General features: G+C 35.1%; 1 protein-coding gene across 1 annotated transcript in view; it reads left to right on the top strand.

Moving 5' to 3' along the window:
- The window catches only part of LOC100891475 (fibrillin-2), a 65,597-nt gene that overhangs the window by 26,443 nt on the left and 22,956 nt on the right, over positions 1-16,198 (top strand). The window contains exons 21-33 of the mRNA XM_030989112.1: positions 898-1,017; positions 2,156-2,278; positions 3,646-3,765; positions 5,018-5,137; positions 6,408-6,530; positions 7,293-7,412; positions 7,787-7,903; positions 9,647-9,895; positions 10,316-10,444; positions 11,447-11,575; positions 12,700-12,822; positions 13,403-13,515; positions 15,228-15,453. Of these exons, the coding sequence (XP_030844972.1) occupies positions 898-1,017; positions 2,156-2,278; positions 3,646-3,765; positions 5,018-5,137; positions 6,408-6,530; positions 7,293-7,412; positions 7,787-7,903; positions 9,647-9,895; positions 10,316-10,444; positions 11,447-11,575; positions 12,700-12,822; positions 13,403-13,515; positions 15,228-15,453 (1,812 nt within the window). The remainder of the gene's footprint in view (positions 1-897; positions 1,018-2,155; positions 2,279-3,645; positions 3,766-5,017; positions 5,138-6,407; positions 6,531-7,292; positions 7,413-7,786; positions 7,904-9,646; positions 9,896-10,315; positions 10,445-11,446; positions 11,576-12,699; positions 12,823-13,402; positions 13,516-15,227; positions 15,454-16,198) is intronic.

The following is a 16,198-nucleotide window of genomic DNA, read 5'->3' as shown; positions in this document are numbered from 1 at the left end:
AATGACATTATATATTTTATTATGCCTTAGCAAATCTTTACATGTAAAAAGATTCTTCACAAGTCATGAGTTTGACAACAAAAAAGGTGGTGCTGTACACATGTTGGTTCCATCCTAGAGTAAAATTTTCTTCAAAACCATATTGCTGATACAAACAATTTTGGTAGCATTTTCGAAGTTGAGTTACAATGTAATTTTCTTGCTAATTATTAAAGTTATATATTCACAATTAGTGTTACAGCATTTTGAAGTTGGAACACCAGGGGTGGAGAAGGAAGCGGTGCTGCCCATACAATTTTAGTGGTGAAATTGAGAATTTTGTGCAATGTTGAAAGCCCTTGTAAATTTTGGTCAAAACTTGACATATGTCTACAATGTTGGTATCAAATCTTAGCTAACCAACTTTGTATTACCGTCTTATAATTAAAAGGTTAGTTTGGCTAGTAAATGGTAATGTCTGAAACTGAAATAATGAGAATTCAAATCATACATTTGTGCTGTCTGTACATAATTCAATGGGCAATTTTAATTTTTGAGTAATTGTGGGAAAGTTTTAATATTTCGGTCAAAATTTGGTACATGACTACAAATTTGGTACCAAATCTATCTATTGAAATCCATCTTACTGTCTTATGTATGTAAAGTATGTTAGACTTTAAAATTACTAGTGACGCAACACTTAATATATGACTATTCGTTTAAAGACTACCTCACTATAAAGACCGCTTTTCTTGTCTCCATTGAGCGGTCTTTATATACAGGTGTGTAATTGGGTTTTTTACCTACGTTTATCAAATCAATCAGATATAATGATTAATGTCTGGGGACCGACCTTTGGCATCACTATCTGAAAGACGTAACGGTTTTCACTGTAATGCATTATCTATCTTTATCTAGATGCGAATGAATGTGACGATGACCCTAATTGTGATATGGACGCACAGTGTGTGAATACTAATGGATCATTTGTCTGCTCATGTAACGAAGGATTTCAAGGAAATGGATTCGCATGTGAAGGTAGTTATAAACACCTATATGTACATGTAGCTATCACAAATTCTATATTCTTATAAATTATGGAAAAACCTAGATAGTCATGGAAAAATAATTAATTATGATAAGTTATGGAAAGTCATGGACATTGATAATAGGTGTGAGCCATGTGATGCTATGGCAGCCTTCCAGTTTGAACTGACAATGGGCGTGGTATTTGTACATCCCTTGGATGCCACAACCCAAACCGAAATGGTACCTATCTAGTTATGGAAAGAGGTACAAATAAGTCCATGAAAGAAAAACTCATTAAAAAATTGAAGAAAATTGCCAAAACCTTGTACACATATTCATGTAGAAATGCCGTGCAACTTTGTCCATTGAAGCCATTTCCACTGTTGTATTTTTGCACCCTTAACTCAATCACCAAAACATTTTTTGTTGTGACGGAAGGGGTACCCTGTTGTACTGGATTCAAAATATGAGGTCCAAATATTTGTTTTACAAAGAGATACAAAGAAAATAGACTAGTCGATGCATGTATCTGTGTTCGCATAGAACAAGCGTAGACGTACTTGCGTTCCGTGATAGGTGCTTGAAGTTATCCTTTGTTTTCTTCAAACTTCTTAGCCGCTAACCCATAGAATACCACGTAGGTTTTTTAGGGTGACGTCACATACTCTAGCTATACACAAATTGCATTTGGAGATGATTGGTGCACTTCAATCATGAGACAAACTATCAACCAATCATGGTCTATATGTGGCCCATATCGCATCACCATTCAAGTCAGAGCAGTACTATTTTAATTTATTTCCAGGCAGAGATAACCAAAAAACATACAGAGACAAATAATGTAGATTGTATAATGATACTATGAATGATATTTATATTAATATTACTGCTATCATTATAATTGTTTTTTAATGTTATTATTGGTAAGAAGAAATTTATTGAGTGCTTGTGCGCCTTAATCATGGAAGCTTGGCTAAAGCCGGGGTGTATTATATGATTGCAGGTCCCTTAAGGAGAACAGTGTAAATACTGATGAGGCTACCCTTGGTAAAATAAGACATATTATTAACATAAAAAAATTATTATTACTTTATGTTTGTTAACTGTCATTGTTATTCTTATTGTTCTTGCTATTCTATTTTCACAGATATCGATGAATGTACATTGGGAACTCACGATTGTCAGCAGAGCTGCATTAATGACAGTCCTGGGTTCAACTGCAGTTGTTTTTCAGGCTTTATTCTTATGAATGATAACAAGACATGCATGGGTATGTATTTCCTTTTGTTAACCCTTTGAAATCCCCCTCCCTCATTTTGTGGTTTGACGTGCTGGACAGCTCTTGATTCAGAGCTGTAACGAGTATACCACATGCATGATAAGAAGGGAAACTAAATTATGCACACCATGTGCCCATTTTAATTTTAGTTGAAGTTTGAAGTGTATTTGTTCCCCATTTACTTTTAAAAAAACTTTTTTTTTTGTTCATACAAGTGTATTAGGGTAGATTGCAACAAAAAAATAAAGATTTCAAATCAAGTATACATGTACAGAAAATAGAAGTTTCAAAATATATAGATATGACAGGCAAGGTAATACAATGTACAATGTAGGAAGCCTTAATAAAGAGCATAGCTTGTAATAAAGTGAATAGGCTCGCATACTGAGTTACACAATATAGTAGGTCTGAATTAAAAAGGTATTATAGGAGTCGAAAACGTTGTAGTTTAGTATGCATGATCATTTGCATTCGATATCACAGATTTTAGGAGGGCAAGTATGCATTATAATTCATAAATTAGCAACACATGTTACGTTTTGTTATCAAAATTTGAAATTTTCCCAACTTTTGGACAAATTCCCTTCTCACATACTGCATATCGTTTCCAGAGACACTGCATTGCATTGAAAATATAGCATTAAAAGAAAAATTAAGTTGTTGTTGCCGATTTGAAAAACCGTATATGATCAATCGGGCCCTTAAATATGCCTTCCTGAAAAGAAAAACCCAAAATAATTGAGTGGGAGGTCATCCCCACCTTACACTCTAGCAGTAGCAAAGCTCCTGTAATAGTCAATTGGAATATCGCTACAAACTACCAAAATGACTCAATATTCCAACGTATATGATCTGATGCGGTTGTTGTTTTAGTTTTAATGGTGCGTGTCATTCAATTGTGATATTAATGCAACTCTATTCGCAAAAAATAATATAATGATATGCTACCCACAATATCTTTTTAAGTGACTACCCCAATGTAGAAGGCAGTTAACTGACGAGCCTGACATAAATTAAGATTTTGTCAATATTCACTGACCAACTTGACAATTTCATATTGAAACAGATGTAGCGATTTTATATGTCAAATATTCATATTTTTCTTATTCCGATTTATTTCAAACTTTTACCTTTTTTTTTCTTAGTTTTCTGTTTTCATAGAAATACAAATATTACAAAGGTTGGCTTTCCCTTTAACTGGGATCAATTAGGCTTTTGTGCAGACACAATTTCTTAAGGTGTCAACACTCTCAACCGAGGTATCCTAGCAACGAATGCGGGGCTGATAATGATAGCAGTTGTGGCTACCCAATACTGTAATATTTTTCATCTGAAATTCTTTAATATGAATATTGCAGTTACTGAAAGTTGTGACCTCGAATGTGGCTCTGGTGTCTGCATTAATTCTACGGACGGGGAAATCTGTGTATGCGATCAGACTGGATATGAATTCAATTCAACTATAAACAACTGCACAGGTATGAAAAATACCAACCTATTTTGTCCTTATATATTGCCGGCCATATGTAAGTATTTATTAAAGCCTATCTGCACTAGTTTGGCTAGGAGGGATTAAACCTCCCTGCTTGATCACTGACAGATGGTTATGTCATCAAATCAGCTCTCAATTACTTAAGAAAAAGGGGACCGTGGGGGAACAACGTGTCGCTTAGGCATTGTTTGTTATATAGAGGGCGCAAGTAGCTACAAGTAGTGCAGTCCCGCTGTAAGGTATTAGCCATACTAGATCTAAGATAAGACTATTTGTGAAGTAAAATGACATGGGTAATGCAAGTGACAATGGATTGTATGTTCTGAACTCCACAATACTTGAAAACATATATAGGGCTCCAAGTAAGCAGATACTTGCCTGTGTATACACATATATTCTACTTCTAAAAAGTCCTAGTGCAAGGATTGGCTACAGATGGCTCACGTATAATACTTCCACCTTGAAGCCCAAAATGGGGTTTGCATGGCGTCAACCGGGGTAAAGCCTTTTATATTACTGTTCCAAGCCATCGATAGGCCTGTCATGATATTGCCACTGCAGCCACTGTGAAATGGGCTGCACTTTTTTGTGAGCTTAGTATGTGCTCGTTTTGACTAATTAGGTATAAGTGGATATTTATTTTCAGATGCATTTCTAAATAGCTAACACTTTTAATTTTTCATTTGTTAATGAGGGATATATATCGAAATACCATGCACTCTTTTTGAGGCACCAATACAGTAAAAGATTTTGGTTAAATGGCATGGTGACTATTTTCTTTTGGGCCATACCCCTGAGAAAAAACTGCTTTGCCCATCACCTCAGAGAAGACATATTTTCAACTGGAGTTCATGGTATAACATGTGACAAAAGCTTGTTGCAAAAATATTGTGTATCATCTTTCTGTTACGGTTGTTCTAATTATTTGTTGTTCACTTCTTATATATGTGCAACTCATTAATCAAATTATTTGTTTGAGAGCTGTCAAGTGTGATTCATTTTATTGAAACTCTGGCACAATTTTCCATTAAAAGGCATCTGATAGTTCCCATTACATCCAAATATCAACAAAATCAAAAATTTGGGATTCGTTATTGAGCAGCTGCCGGATTGGTATCTTTTGAATATACATGTACATTGTATTATTAAATTTTATGTTTTAATTTTGTTCTACGGTTAATAGCAAAATTTAATGTGATTCAATATCTGTGTTTATTTATCCCTCTTATTTCCCACAGACGTCAATGAATGCCTTGGGGAGAATCGTTGCGAAATGGACTGCGATAACATCCCAGGAGGATACGACTGTTCCTGTGTAACGGGCTTCTTGCTCGATGTAAACGGAAGAAGTTGTTCAGGTAGGCCTTGATTGTATTATTCCTTTATGTAAATTCCATGAAATTGGGGCCCAAAATGTGACAATATCCAGGTAAAACTGTTGTTATGAAATAAACTAATACACATGGAAGATGAAATCATTCTTTTTTATCAAATGACTATGCGCTGCCAGAACAATTCTGTTTAAGTTGCATCTCTTCAATTTTTTTGTTAAATATGCATTTCTTTTTTTATTAATGTTACATAGACATCACATTTATAAAACATTAACACCCCCCCCCCCCCACCTCGGTACTTATATTTGGCCTTATGATATTGATTCATTGTGAAGCTAAAGTACACTCTTCTTGTAAACATAGTGAGCTATACTTTTTATGCTAAACTCAATTTGGGCGAAAAATTGTAAAGTTCATTGGAGACATGGTTTCTCACTTTTGGCACATACAAATTAAAATTATGATAAAATACATGCAGTTCCAAATGGCAAGGAAATTGATTCACGCACTGAGAAGTGCATTATGCTGTTTAGTTATACTAGTTGAACTCCACAAGTCTAATCCATTATCATATTGTGCCTTAACCTGCGTACAGTGTTTATTTACTATGCACATGCGCACTCGAATTATTTGTATAATTACGGCTAAACACATATTTGTTTATATTAGTATATAGTACTCATCTTCAGGTTCAATATCTGTTATTATCGCTTTATATGCCACACAAATATTCTCCTTGTGCCACATAGTATTTAGCATGGGGTAGATAAACAAAAGAGTTTAAGATTATTTAACTGTTTTCAGTGCAAGATTATTTAAGTGTTGTTTATGGAGCTATTCGACCCTGGAAATGGGAAATTGTGCAAAGCCTGGATTGTTTTGGACACACATGTAGCAATCCATATATCAATTGGTCCCTATTCGTTTGTGCAAAGTTGCATGTGTGGCAAATGAATGACTGTTCATAGAGACAAAGAAAGCAACCCAACTGTTAAAATAGCCCGGGCTAAATAGGGTTAAGATAAGTTTGTTATGGAGGTTTTGACAATGGTTTCGCACCACAGCTTAAATCAAAACACCCTTGATTTTTTCAGAAGAGTGCATATTATTCAAGCACAGTGATGGCAGTTGTTCTAAAGCCGGAGTAATAATAACGGAGTGCCTGGAGTGGCAATGTGCCAGACAGGAATGATCTGCAATATTTCACTTGAATTCATTCCATCATGTTTATATGACTTAGTACTCGGATGATTAGAAGCGTTGATCGATTTTGTTTTTCTTTATATTATTTTAGATCGGGATGAATGTCTTGATGGTACTCAAGATTGTGATACCAATGCTGCATGTTCCAATACAGAAGGGTCCTTCTCCTGTTCATGCAATGATGGCTACACGGGAAATGGAGCAATGTGTACAAGTAAGGCACTTAATTTCAACCTCACTTTATTGGTCAAACTTTTGAAAGGAAAGAGACATATTAGTCCAGGAGAAAAACAAATTATTGGTAGATGCAGGCATGAGAAAGATTTTAAATATCGGACAAAAGTTTAGCATAAATATCATTGAAAAAAATGAAGAAAAGAAATTGATTTAGAAATAGAAATAATATTAATGTATTTTTTCTCTCCTATCCCATTCAAGTTCTTCTCCAGCTGACATGGAAACAAACTACACAAAATTATTTTCTTTTATTCTTTTAGGCATAATTTTTTTTATTTTTTATTTTTGGCCCACAACCAGACTTTAAATAAAATAAAGCACACAATTACCCCAATACTATCATAATTTATTTTATTAAGTGATTGTATAACATTATTTTACAAGAATGTGGAGTAGACCCGACTTTGAGGTAAGTTAAAGAGCCCAATACAGCACAAATATTGAACTTTGTAGGAGATTTGGGTTGTCTGTCCGTCCGTCCAAATGAACTTCCAGTGAAATCCCTAACCTGCTGCTGCATTGATTCAGCCATCAAAACTTAATCATCTGCAAACGACATTTCCATAGCACATCTTTATTTCCTGGTTCCAATAAAAAAAATCGACCACAGTAGCGAGCAGCAGTGGAGATAAGACTGATCCCTGACGAACACCCACTCCGATATGAAAAACTCTGAGAGTACCCACTTCCACATCTCACTCTTTGTTCTTTTTTTATGCTGTGTGTACTCCTCATATAGATACCGATGAGTGCCTTTCTACGTCCCCATGCCACGTCTTCGCGAATTGCATGGATACAAATGGCTCTTTCAATTGTATGTGTATGCCAGGTTTCTCTGGTAATGGCTTCAGCTGTGTAGGTACGACATTTCAGATTTTTTTATTTTCTAATTCCTTTGAAAAAAGTACACATTTTAACATATTAAATGCAAATACATACAAATGTAAAGACATTATGCGAGAAATGAGTAATATATGAGAGGGAAAAAAAAAGATTCCACAGAATGTGCGCGGAAATGCTCTAGTGATTGGAAACCTGTCATATAAACTGACTTTGTTGAAATTAACTTCCGTATACGATGATGTTGTCTACATGTAGTATGCTGCTCCTTTCGCTGTATAATAATACTTGATAGTTTATACAACATTTCTTAATGAAATTTTCGTTTATTTTTCCTGTAGTGTGTACATGCTATAAGAATTAATCCATCCAAATTTTCACTTTCTTTAAAAGATAATAATGAGTGTGATCAATCTCCTTGTGATGAGAATGCTGCATGCAACAACACAGATGGGTCCTTCTCATGTACCTGTCTTGAAGGTTATACTGGGAATGGTCTAAGTTGCTCAAGTAAGTAGATACAATATTTAAGAACAAATATCTCTCTCTTTCCCCCTCTCCGGATTCATTCCTAGGTTCACCAGCCTTTTTCAGGCATTTACTCACAAAAGAATACCTCTCTCTCCTTTTACCTCACAACTTCTCTCCTTTTACTTCCATCTCAACAATTTCAAGTAGTCCTCAATAGGACTAAACACAAAAGAACAGTTTACTCTCCTATAACTGCTCTCAATCTCTTTGTAGTCGCATATATTAAGACAAAGATGTCTATATCAATACAAGATTATGGTTATTATTTTAATTTTACTCTTGTATAATATCTTGAATGTATTCTGTTTTTTATCATTTAATATTTAACGTCTCAATGTAGCTTTTTGTTGTAACAATTGTTACATTTGACAAACCATGTCAAATCAATTGACATTTTTAATCTGCATTTTCAATGGATATGTGCTGAGGATGAATGTATTACATTGATGAAATTTTCATTTCATTTACTTATTGAATTATTTTATGTATTCAAATCATGTCAAAAAGTCTATGAATATAAATATTAAAGTAACAATGAACTTGATTTATCAATTAATCATATAGTGTTTATACTCTTTTTAATCTCCTCTTTATTGCTGTCAATAATTCTTGTCTGTCAGTAATAGACCGGTTTGATAATGAATATAAATTTGTGCAGAACCCCTGGTTAATAGTTATTTAAGTCAGGGCCTATGTACGGCTATACTGTAGATGGAATCCAATGTGCATACATTATTTGTTGCCATGACTGGCAAGCCTATGGCAATCATCTGATTTGTCAGCATAAAATTAGCAAACAGCTCTATTGATGAACAGAGCATGTATACATGTATGTATGTGTGTGTGTATGTATAACATCATAATAGGCTTAATTTCAGTGAAACCTGCTTTTTCATAGTGACCACCTGAATAGAAAGGACATATACAGAAAACCAAATCATCGTGACATCAGCTCCTGCTCTGCTGAAGTCTCCACTCATAACAATTAGGAAAAAAAGATCTTCTTTCAAAACTTTAAAGAAATCCATTTAGACCTATCTTGTCATGCACTCAGTATTTATATCTTTCTGGATTATGATTATGTTATCCAAGTTTATAATATAAAACGCCTAGAGAATTTAATTGTAATTATTATGCACAATGAATGTAAATGATTGTAACGTTCAGTCATCTTTCCAGCCAAGATTAACAGAAAGTGTCTCAGATTTTCTGTGATGTTTTAACCAATCTTTACTCAATAAAAGGATAAGGTAAGAATTCTTGGTAGATTTTTTTTTCTTCAATTGGCATTTAAAAGACATATCGACTGCTTTAATATTCGAGGTCTGGCTCACAAGAAATTGCACATCTTGCCATGACCCAGAGGCTTGCCTGGGTGGGCGGCGCACCGAGGGGTCATGGCAAGATGTGCAATTTCTTGTGAGCCAGACCTCGAATATTAAAGCAGTCGATATGTCTTTTAAATGCCAATTGAAGAAAAAAAAATCTACCAAGAATTCTTACCTTATCCTTTTATTGGCAAGCCTCTGGGTCATGGCAAGATGTGTGCGTGTTCTCTTGAGCCTATTTAACAGCCAGGCCTCTCAAAGCATTCAATATCTCTATACAAGAACCTACCGGTATACATAAAAACCAAGTTGTTTACATGTAAAGATCGCTTTTCTTGAGTAGTCTTTGTAGACAGGTCTCACTGTATGATGTTCATATTGTCATTTAATGTAGATATCAATGAGTGTGAAGTAGACCCGCCGTGTGGTGTGTATGCTGACTGTTCAGACAATGAAGGTTCGTTCACATGTTCCTGTCTGCCTGGTTTTCAAGGTGATCCCTACGCGGCATGTACCGATATCATTGAGTGTCAGAACCCATCCTTGTTCACATGTCATCAACTAGCGTCTTGTGTGAATACTCTTGGAAACTATTCGTGCGAATGCAACAATGGTTACGAGGGAGATGGGATATCCTGCTCAGGTATGGATCATTAAGATTATATTAATGACAATAACGATAAGATAAGAAGAAGAAACAAAGAAAAATAAGGATAATTATAATTATAATAATGACAATAGTAATATTAATAAAAATGATGATGATAATATTCATAGTGATAATTATAATGACATTAATGGTAATAATAATAATGATATACTTATAATGATGGTAATGGCAATGATAATGTTGATAATAACAATTATAATACAAAAAATGATGATTATGATAATAGCTCAATAAAATGACTTGAATCCCATTACGAACATGTAGTTCACAAATACATTTTGAAACATAACCTTCTCAAAACTAAGAATAACAAGCTTTGTACGTCCAAAAATAATCTGTAATCGATATTGTATCCTTTCTTTTCCCATCCAATGTATGTCTATGGATATGTAGATCAAGATGAATGCAGTGATGTCCTTCAATTCTGTGGACCAAACAGTAACTGCTCCAACTCGGTTGGCTCTTATGAATGCATGTGCTCCGAAGGTTACGTGAGGGAGAATATGGATAGCAATTGTACAGGTATGGTATCTTTTTACTGGTATGGTAAATAACAAACATAATATCGTATATGAATCACATATTAAGTATGGAATTCATATGAATACATATGAATTAACTCTGTTTTTCACAATTTGTTCTACTTGTTGACAACTTTCCTACCTATGTATATCGTTTGCGCATCTTTAAACAATTTTTTTTTAAATCAGGCGTACAGTTACAAAGTCACATGATCTTTTGTCTTCGCATGTCAACCCAACAATTGCTCATTTTTGTGATTTGTGTACAAAATATATGGAAATGTCATATTTCCTAAAAAAGAGATAAAACATTGGTTATTGGGTCTTGTTTAAAGTTTAGGTGTTTGTTTTAGGAGTCAAAGTAGTTAAATTGTAGTTAGAAATACAACAACAAAAAAATTACAAAAGTTGAAAAAACAATGAAATACATAAAAAATTATCAAAACAGGAGATAACATAAGGAATAATCTAGCTCTTCCAAATTGGTTGTCATATTATTGTTTCAAATGGTCTAACAAATACATGTAGTGAAAAAGAAATGCTTAAATATAAAGAATATATGATTTATGGGTAAAAAGGTGAATTTTATGACATTTGCATAAATTACCATACATATGCAAATGTGTGAATTTAAAAAAAAAAAAAAATTACCACAGTATTCTATACACTTCACTTGACATGCATGCACATTTTTGCAGCGATCGAGATCTTAGGGTGGGGGCATAATGCACCCCCCCCCCCCCCCCCCGGGCCATATTAAGACCTCAAATAGCCCAGCAATTTTCAGGGTTAAAGGGCATAGATAATCTCTAGTAGTAAAACTACCCATCATTCTTGGGAATACAATAGAAAACAGGAAAACCACAAAATAAATGGATGATGCTGACAGAGAAAATATTAGTAGTTTGAAGGGAAGACTACAGAGGCTCTGTATTATTCCCCATAAAAATCAAATTGTTATTATTATCATTATTAATATTGTTATTAATATCATTCCTGACAGATTTTAATGAATGTGACAACGTTCAAAACACCTGTCCTCCGGATATCTCTTCGTGCGTGAACACAGATGGTGATTTCATGTGTACATGTGCTTCTGGGTACCAGAATGATTCACCCAAGACCTGCAATGGTAAATGATATGGAATTACTATGTTTTTGTATTATCATTGTAAATAAGGAGGACGCTCGGGGAAAATTAGAATAAGTGGAGGGAGGGAGCCTCATCATGGCGCGAAAGTCAGTAATCCCTCGTAAGAGGGAAAATACTGACCTTGGTCAATGATGATGTACAGTATAAACGAGAAGGTCCCTTAGTTCTTGCTGTGCTGTCTGCAAATACATGTGACAGAGACACTACATGTACATTTACAGTTAACAACTAAATTATTCATCCCTTACAAAGTAAAGTATAAAGTTTTGTGATGTTATAAGTATGTGAAAAAAATGATTAATTTGGCAGTTATTTAAAAGCATTTTCAATCAAGCATACTGCATGTACATGTCCAGTATAATTATGATCGCCAATCTGTATCACTGCCGGTGCTAGAATATGAATCAAGCATTCTAAATATCAAAGAGTTATTATATACCACTAGATGTACATTTATATACATTGTTTGAGAAAATACCAAATTTATTTAGGATCTTTTCTCATTTTACCTTTAAGCAATGCTTAAATGAGTGAGGAACAGAAACGTAAAGGACTACCAAAAATCTCATTTATACTTTACAATAATTTTCTAATATGAAATTGAATATACCTGTATTAGGAACTGTTGCTATTATTAGACAAGGTAAACAAAGTCCCTACAACTTCTGTACACATAACAGGATAATTATAGGTGTTCAAAATTACCCCATTGCTTTACGGGGAACAGTTGTATAAACTCTCTTCAGAGGCAACAGGTAAAGCATTGTCTTTCTTTTTGTAAAATCTTGATACCAGCAATTATTCCAATGTCCAGTCTTGGAGTGTAAGACACTGAAGAATTGTATAGCTATACAAATACTGCATTGTTTACATATCTGTACAGGGCTTAGAATCATCATCGGGGTATTAAGCTATATGCAAACCACACATATCATTATTTTTATTACTATTATGAATGGCGGTCCTTATGAATAGCGAGGTAAATTGCCTATGGTTTGCTCGCTATTTATATATTGTCACACGTTATAGTTAATGGTCCTTATGAATAATGGTCCTTATAGATAGCAAAACTTGATCAATTATTTGTTTTACCCACTATCTAGACACAAATGAGTGCGCAGAAAGTACTCGTGTCTGTAGCGACAGTCGAGAATGCATCAACACTGTGGGAGACTTCAGGTGTATCTGCACTGAGGGCTTTGCTGAAATTGAAGGAAGCTGTGAAGGTAACGCAATCTCATCGGCCAATATGAATTAATGATACTCTTAGATTTGGGTAGCTTGGGTTGATATGGCTTATTTTTACCAGGGGACCGACCGCTTTTAGTCCTCTCCTAGGGACTTTGTAATGAGGATTCAGGCCTTTGATACCACTGAGCCATTTGCCTCCTTGCAAGTTGTGACTTTTGAGCTTTAATGTGAATGGGGATGAACAAGATAATCACAGATAATCTCACTGTAAAGCTGTTCATTTAATTTCCATTTAACCCTACATAGCCCTGGGGGAAGGGGGCTTAATAAGCATCAATTACCATAAATATGCAAATGAGTGAATTTTTCTGAAAAATTGAAATTACCATAGTATTCTTTACACTTCACCTGACATGCATGAAAGTGTTCACGCTTTAAAGGAAGGAGCCAACTCCCCCCCACCCCCCCCCCCCTCCCGCATTCTGGGCTATGCAGTTTCAAAATAGCCCTGGCTATAAAGGGTCAAACCAACATGATATATGCTTGTGGACTTCCCCTTCAAGTAATTACAAGAACTAATGATAAACAAACTTTTATTTTTTAATCATATTTTAGCGTCCTTAACCTTGCAACTGAGGGTAAGATTTGAAGCCATTCTCGGTGCCTTAATTGCTGCCAATCCATCTATTATCGAATCTGCTACAAATCAAGAGCAACTTGAACGTGACGTAAGTCAATTCCATATGTACTCATTATTGATTAACCCTTACTGTACTGGGCTATTTTGAGCAGCCTCTGACTGGGGGGGGGCCTGGGAGGCCCCCCCCCCTATGATCTCGGCCGTCGATTGTCAGATGAACACGAAAATTTGCATGTTTGTAGATATTTACGTAAGGAACAAGATGGTATAATTAGTTTTTTCCGAATATGCAAATTTTTGTTGTTAGCCTAATTAATTATGCAAAATGCGCTAATTTTATGCATTTTACAGAAAACGTGTCAAACTCCACTTTTTGAATGTTGAAACTCATTATTCATATGAAACTTCTTTTCTAACACAAAAAGTTATTTTAATGGAATTAATAATGATAATTTATGCAAATTTTGATGCGATTTTTAATTTTTTTTTTTTTTTTTTTGATGACATGCGCATACTAATTGTTATGTAACGCCTTAAGGGTATATCCGATTTCGACGAAAATGGTATCAAAATGTGCGTAAGACTCGAGGGAAAAAAGTCATGAAACGACAATTCAAAATTCCAAGCGGTTGCGGCGCAATCTCCGAAAATGTCGAGGGGGGGCCTCCCAGGCCCCCCCCCCCAGTACAGTAAGGGTTAAACAGTAAGTCTGTTCCACATTCATTTTGTTTGTTAAGTGTACCAATCACCTGAAACCGTAATTTGTCTACAGCTAGAATGCATATAATCAACATTAAATCAACCTAACCCGGTATTCTATAGGCAAGCAGATTAGAAGTATGAACAAAATGTTTTCTTTTGATGATGTTGTGGTTGTCATTGTAGTTTGCCAAGGCATACAAATATTGAACGTGTATACAGGTCATGCAAGTTTGTACAGACAATGCATATTTGTTTAAAATAACTTAATTTGTTACATTATTTGAATGAAAGCGACTCTAGAATTCATGTTTCTGATTTAGTCTCTGTCTTAGAATAGATTTAATTTTTTTAATCATTTCTGTGTGTGAAATCATTACAAAATGTGATATATATGTGATGTATGCAAAATTTGAAATAAACTGAAACTGGAAATAGAGAATAGATCAAACTGTATGCGGCCTCTATTGTATCATAACTTGTACATGTGCATCACCAGTCACTTTTATGTTTATTGAGAGTGATTATAAACTAGAAAAAAATATTTTCAGAACCAATAATTGAAGCTCATACTTTGAATAATATAGTGAGATGGAAAATAGTTTTGGGGGATTGTTATTACACTTTAGATACACCTGTATATATTGTGCCTTGTCATGTGCATTCACAGGCGACAAGAATAAAAATTAAACACCACCTCTGGAAAGAAAGAGATGTTTTGTTACACCTTCACTTAGATTTAATTGCCATACCTCCTGGAATTGTCTCCCTGCTCAAGTCACAGAAGTAAAGTCCTTTTTAAAAGTAGGCTGAACAAAAAAATAAGACTGACATCTTTTTGAAGATTAACTCTGATTTCCCCCAAAATTCACCCTCCTAAAAACAGTACTGATTGATCTAGTTAAAATCATAATGATAATAATGGTTTCATATTACAGAAGAGAATATGGGCTTACGTGGTTATCTTGGTGAAAATACGTCTAAATCACACATTTTTCACAAGAAAGTAAAGGTCTCCCCATTCCCCCTCCCTGGAAAATTTTGTTTTTGACTTTTGAAGAACATGCAGTTTGATGTGAATGTGTGTCATTTTATCTTTAGATGCTGATGTTTCTCCAAGGCATTTCAGAACTTGGGGACTCTGTTTTCATGGCTACAATATCAGATGTAAATGTGACCGGTCCCTATGCTGTCATAGACTTCAGGACAGATGTTGAAACAACACTAAATATCAACGACACAGTATTGGAATCATTGTTCAACATTGCTATACTAGATAACCGGCGCTTTGGAGTTTCAGGAGCCGAAAATATAGTCAACCAAGAGGGTAAGGACGGCATAACGACACATAAGCATGAGTTTTCCTTGGGAATTGACACCATTTGGGTATTTCCCCTAATATTAGAGAGGGACGGGAATTTCTTTTTGGCACATCAAATCCGCTGTGTGCGATACTTCTGCCCAAATGAATGCTACTTCCGCAAAGTCTGTGTCAGATGTAGCATTTATGACATACTACTTATAGAAACTGCAGACCATATCTCTTTAAAGGGCAGTCCAACTTTTGCAATTAGATTTGGAACATGAAGCAGAAAAGTAAGAGAAACACAATGGTGAAAGTATGAGGTAAATTGAAACAATAAGAAGAAATACAGTAGGCTTGCGGGTGCCCCATGTGAGAGAGAGGGAGGATTGAGGAGTCCTGAAAAGGACTCTCGGTAATCTTTCTTGAGGATTTGTAGTCCTGAAAAGGACTGTTGGTTATCTTTCTTAGCTTATAGTTCTAAGGAGAACTATAGCGCTTGGAGAGGATGAGTGGCGGGAGTGGCTCGACATTTCAAACAGGTTGACTATCCGTCGTCAGGAGTGGAGAATAGCTGGCGTGCGTGAGCTTAAGTCACCAGGGTGCGGATGTCGGGGAAAAATACATGACCGTGCGGGCTTGAGTCATCGGGGAGTGGACATGGATGGTCAAAGTTATAAGTGTTTGAAATATGAGATCACTACATCCTTGCACATCACAATTGGGCAGTCTGGTTAGTGGCTTGTAAGAAATATATTGTACTCAAATT

The sequence above is a fragment of the Strongylocentrotus purpuratus genome, unplaced genomic scaffold (genome assembly GCF_000002235.5).
Source record: "Strongylocentrotus purpuratus isolate Spur 01 unplaced genomic scaffold, Spur_5.0 spur5_scaffold_18, whole genome shotgun sequence".
Classification (NCBI taxonomy): domain Eukaryota; kingdom Metazoa; phylum Echinodermata; class Echinoidea; order Camarodonta; family Strongylocentrotidae; genus Strongylocentrotus; species Strongylocentrotus purpuratus.
This window is presented reverse-complemented; position numbering and strand designations above follow the sequence as displayed.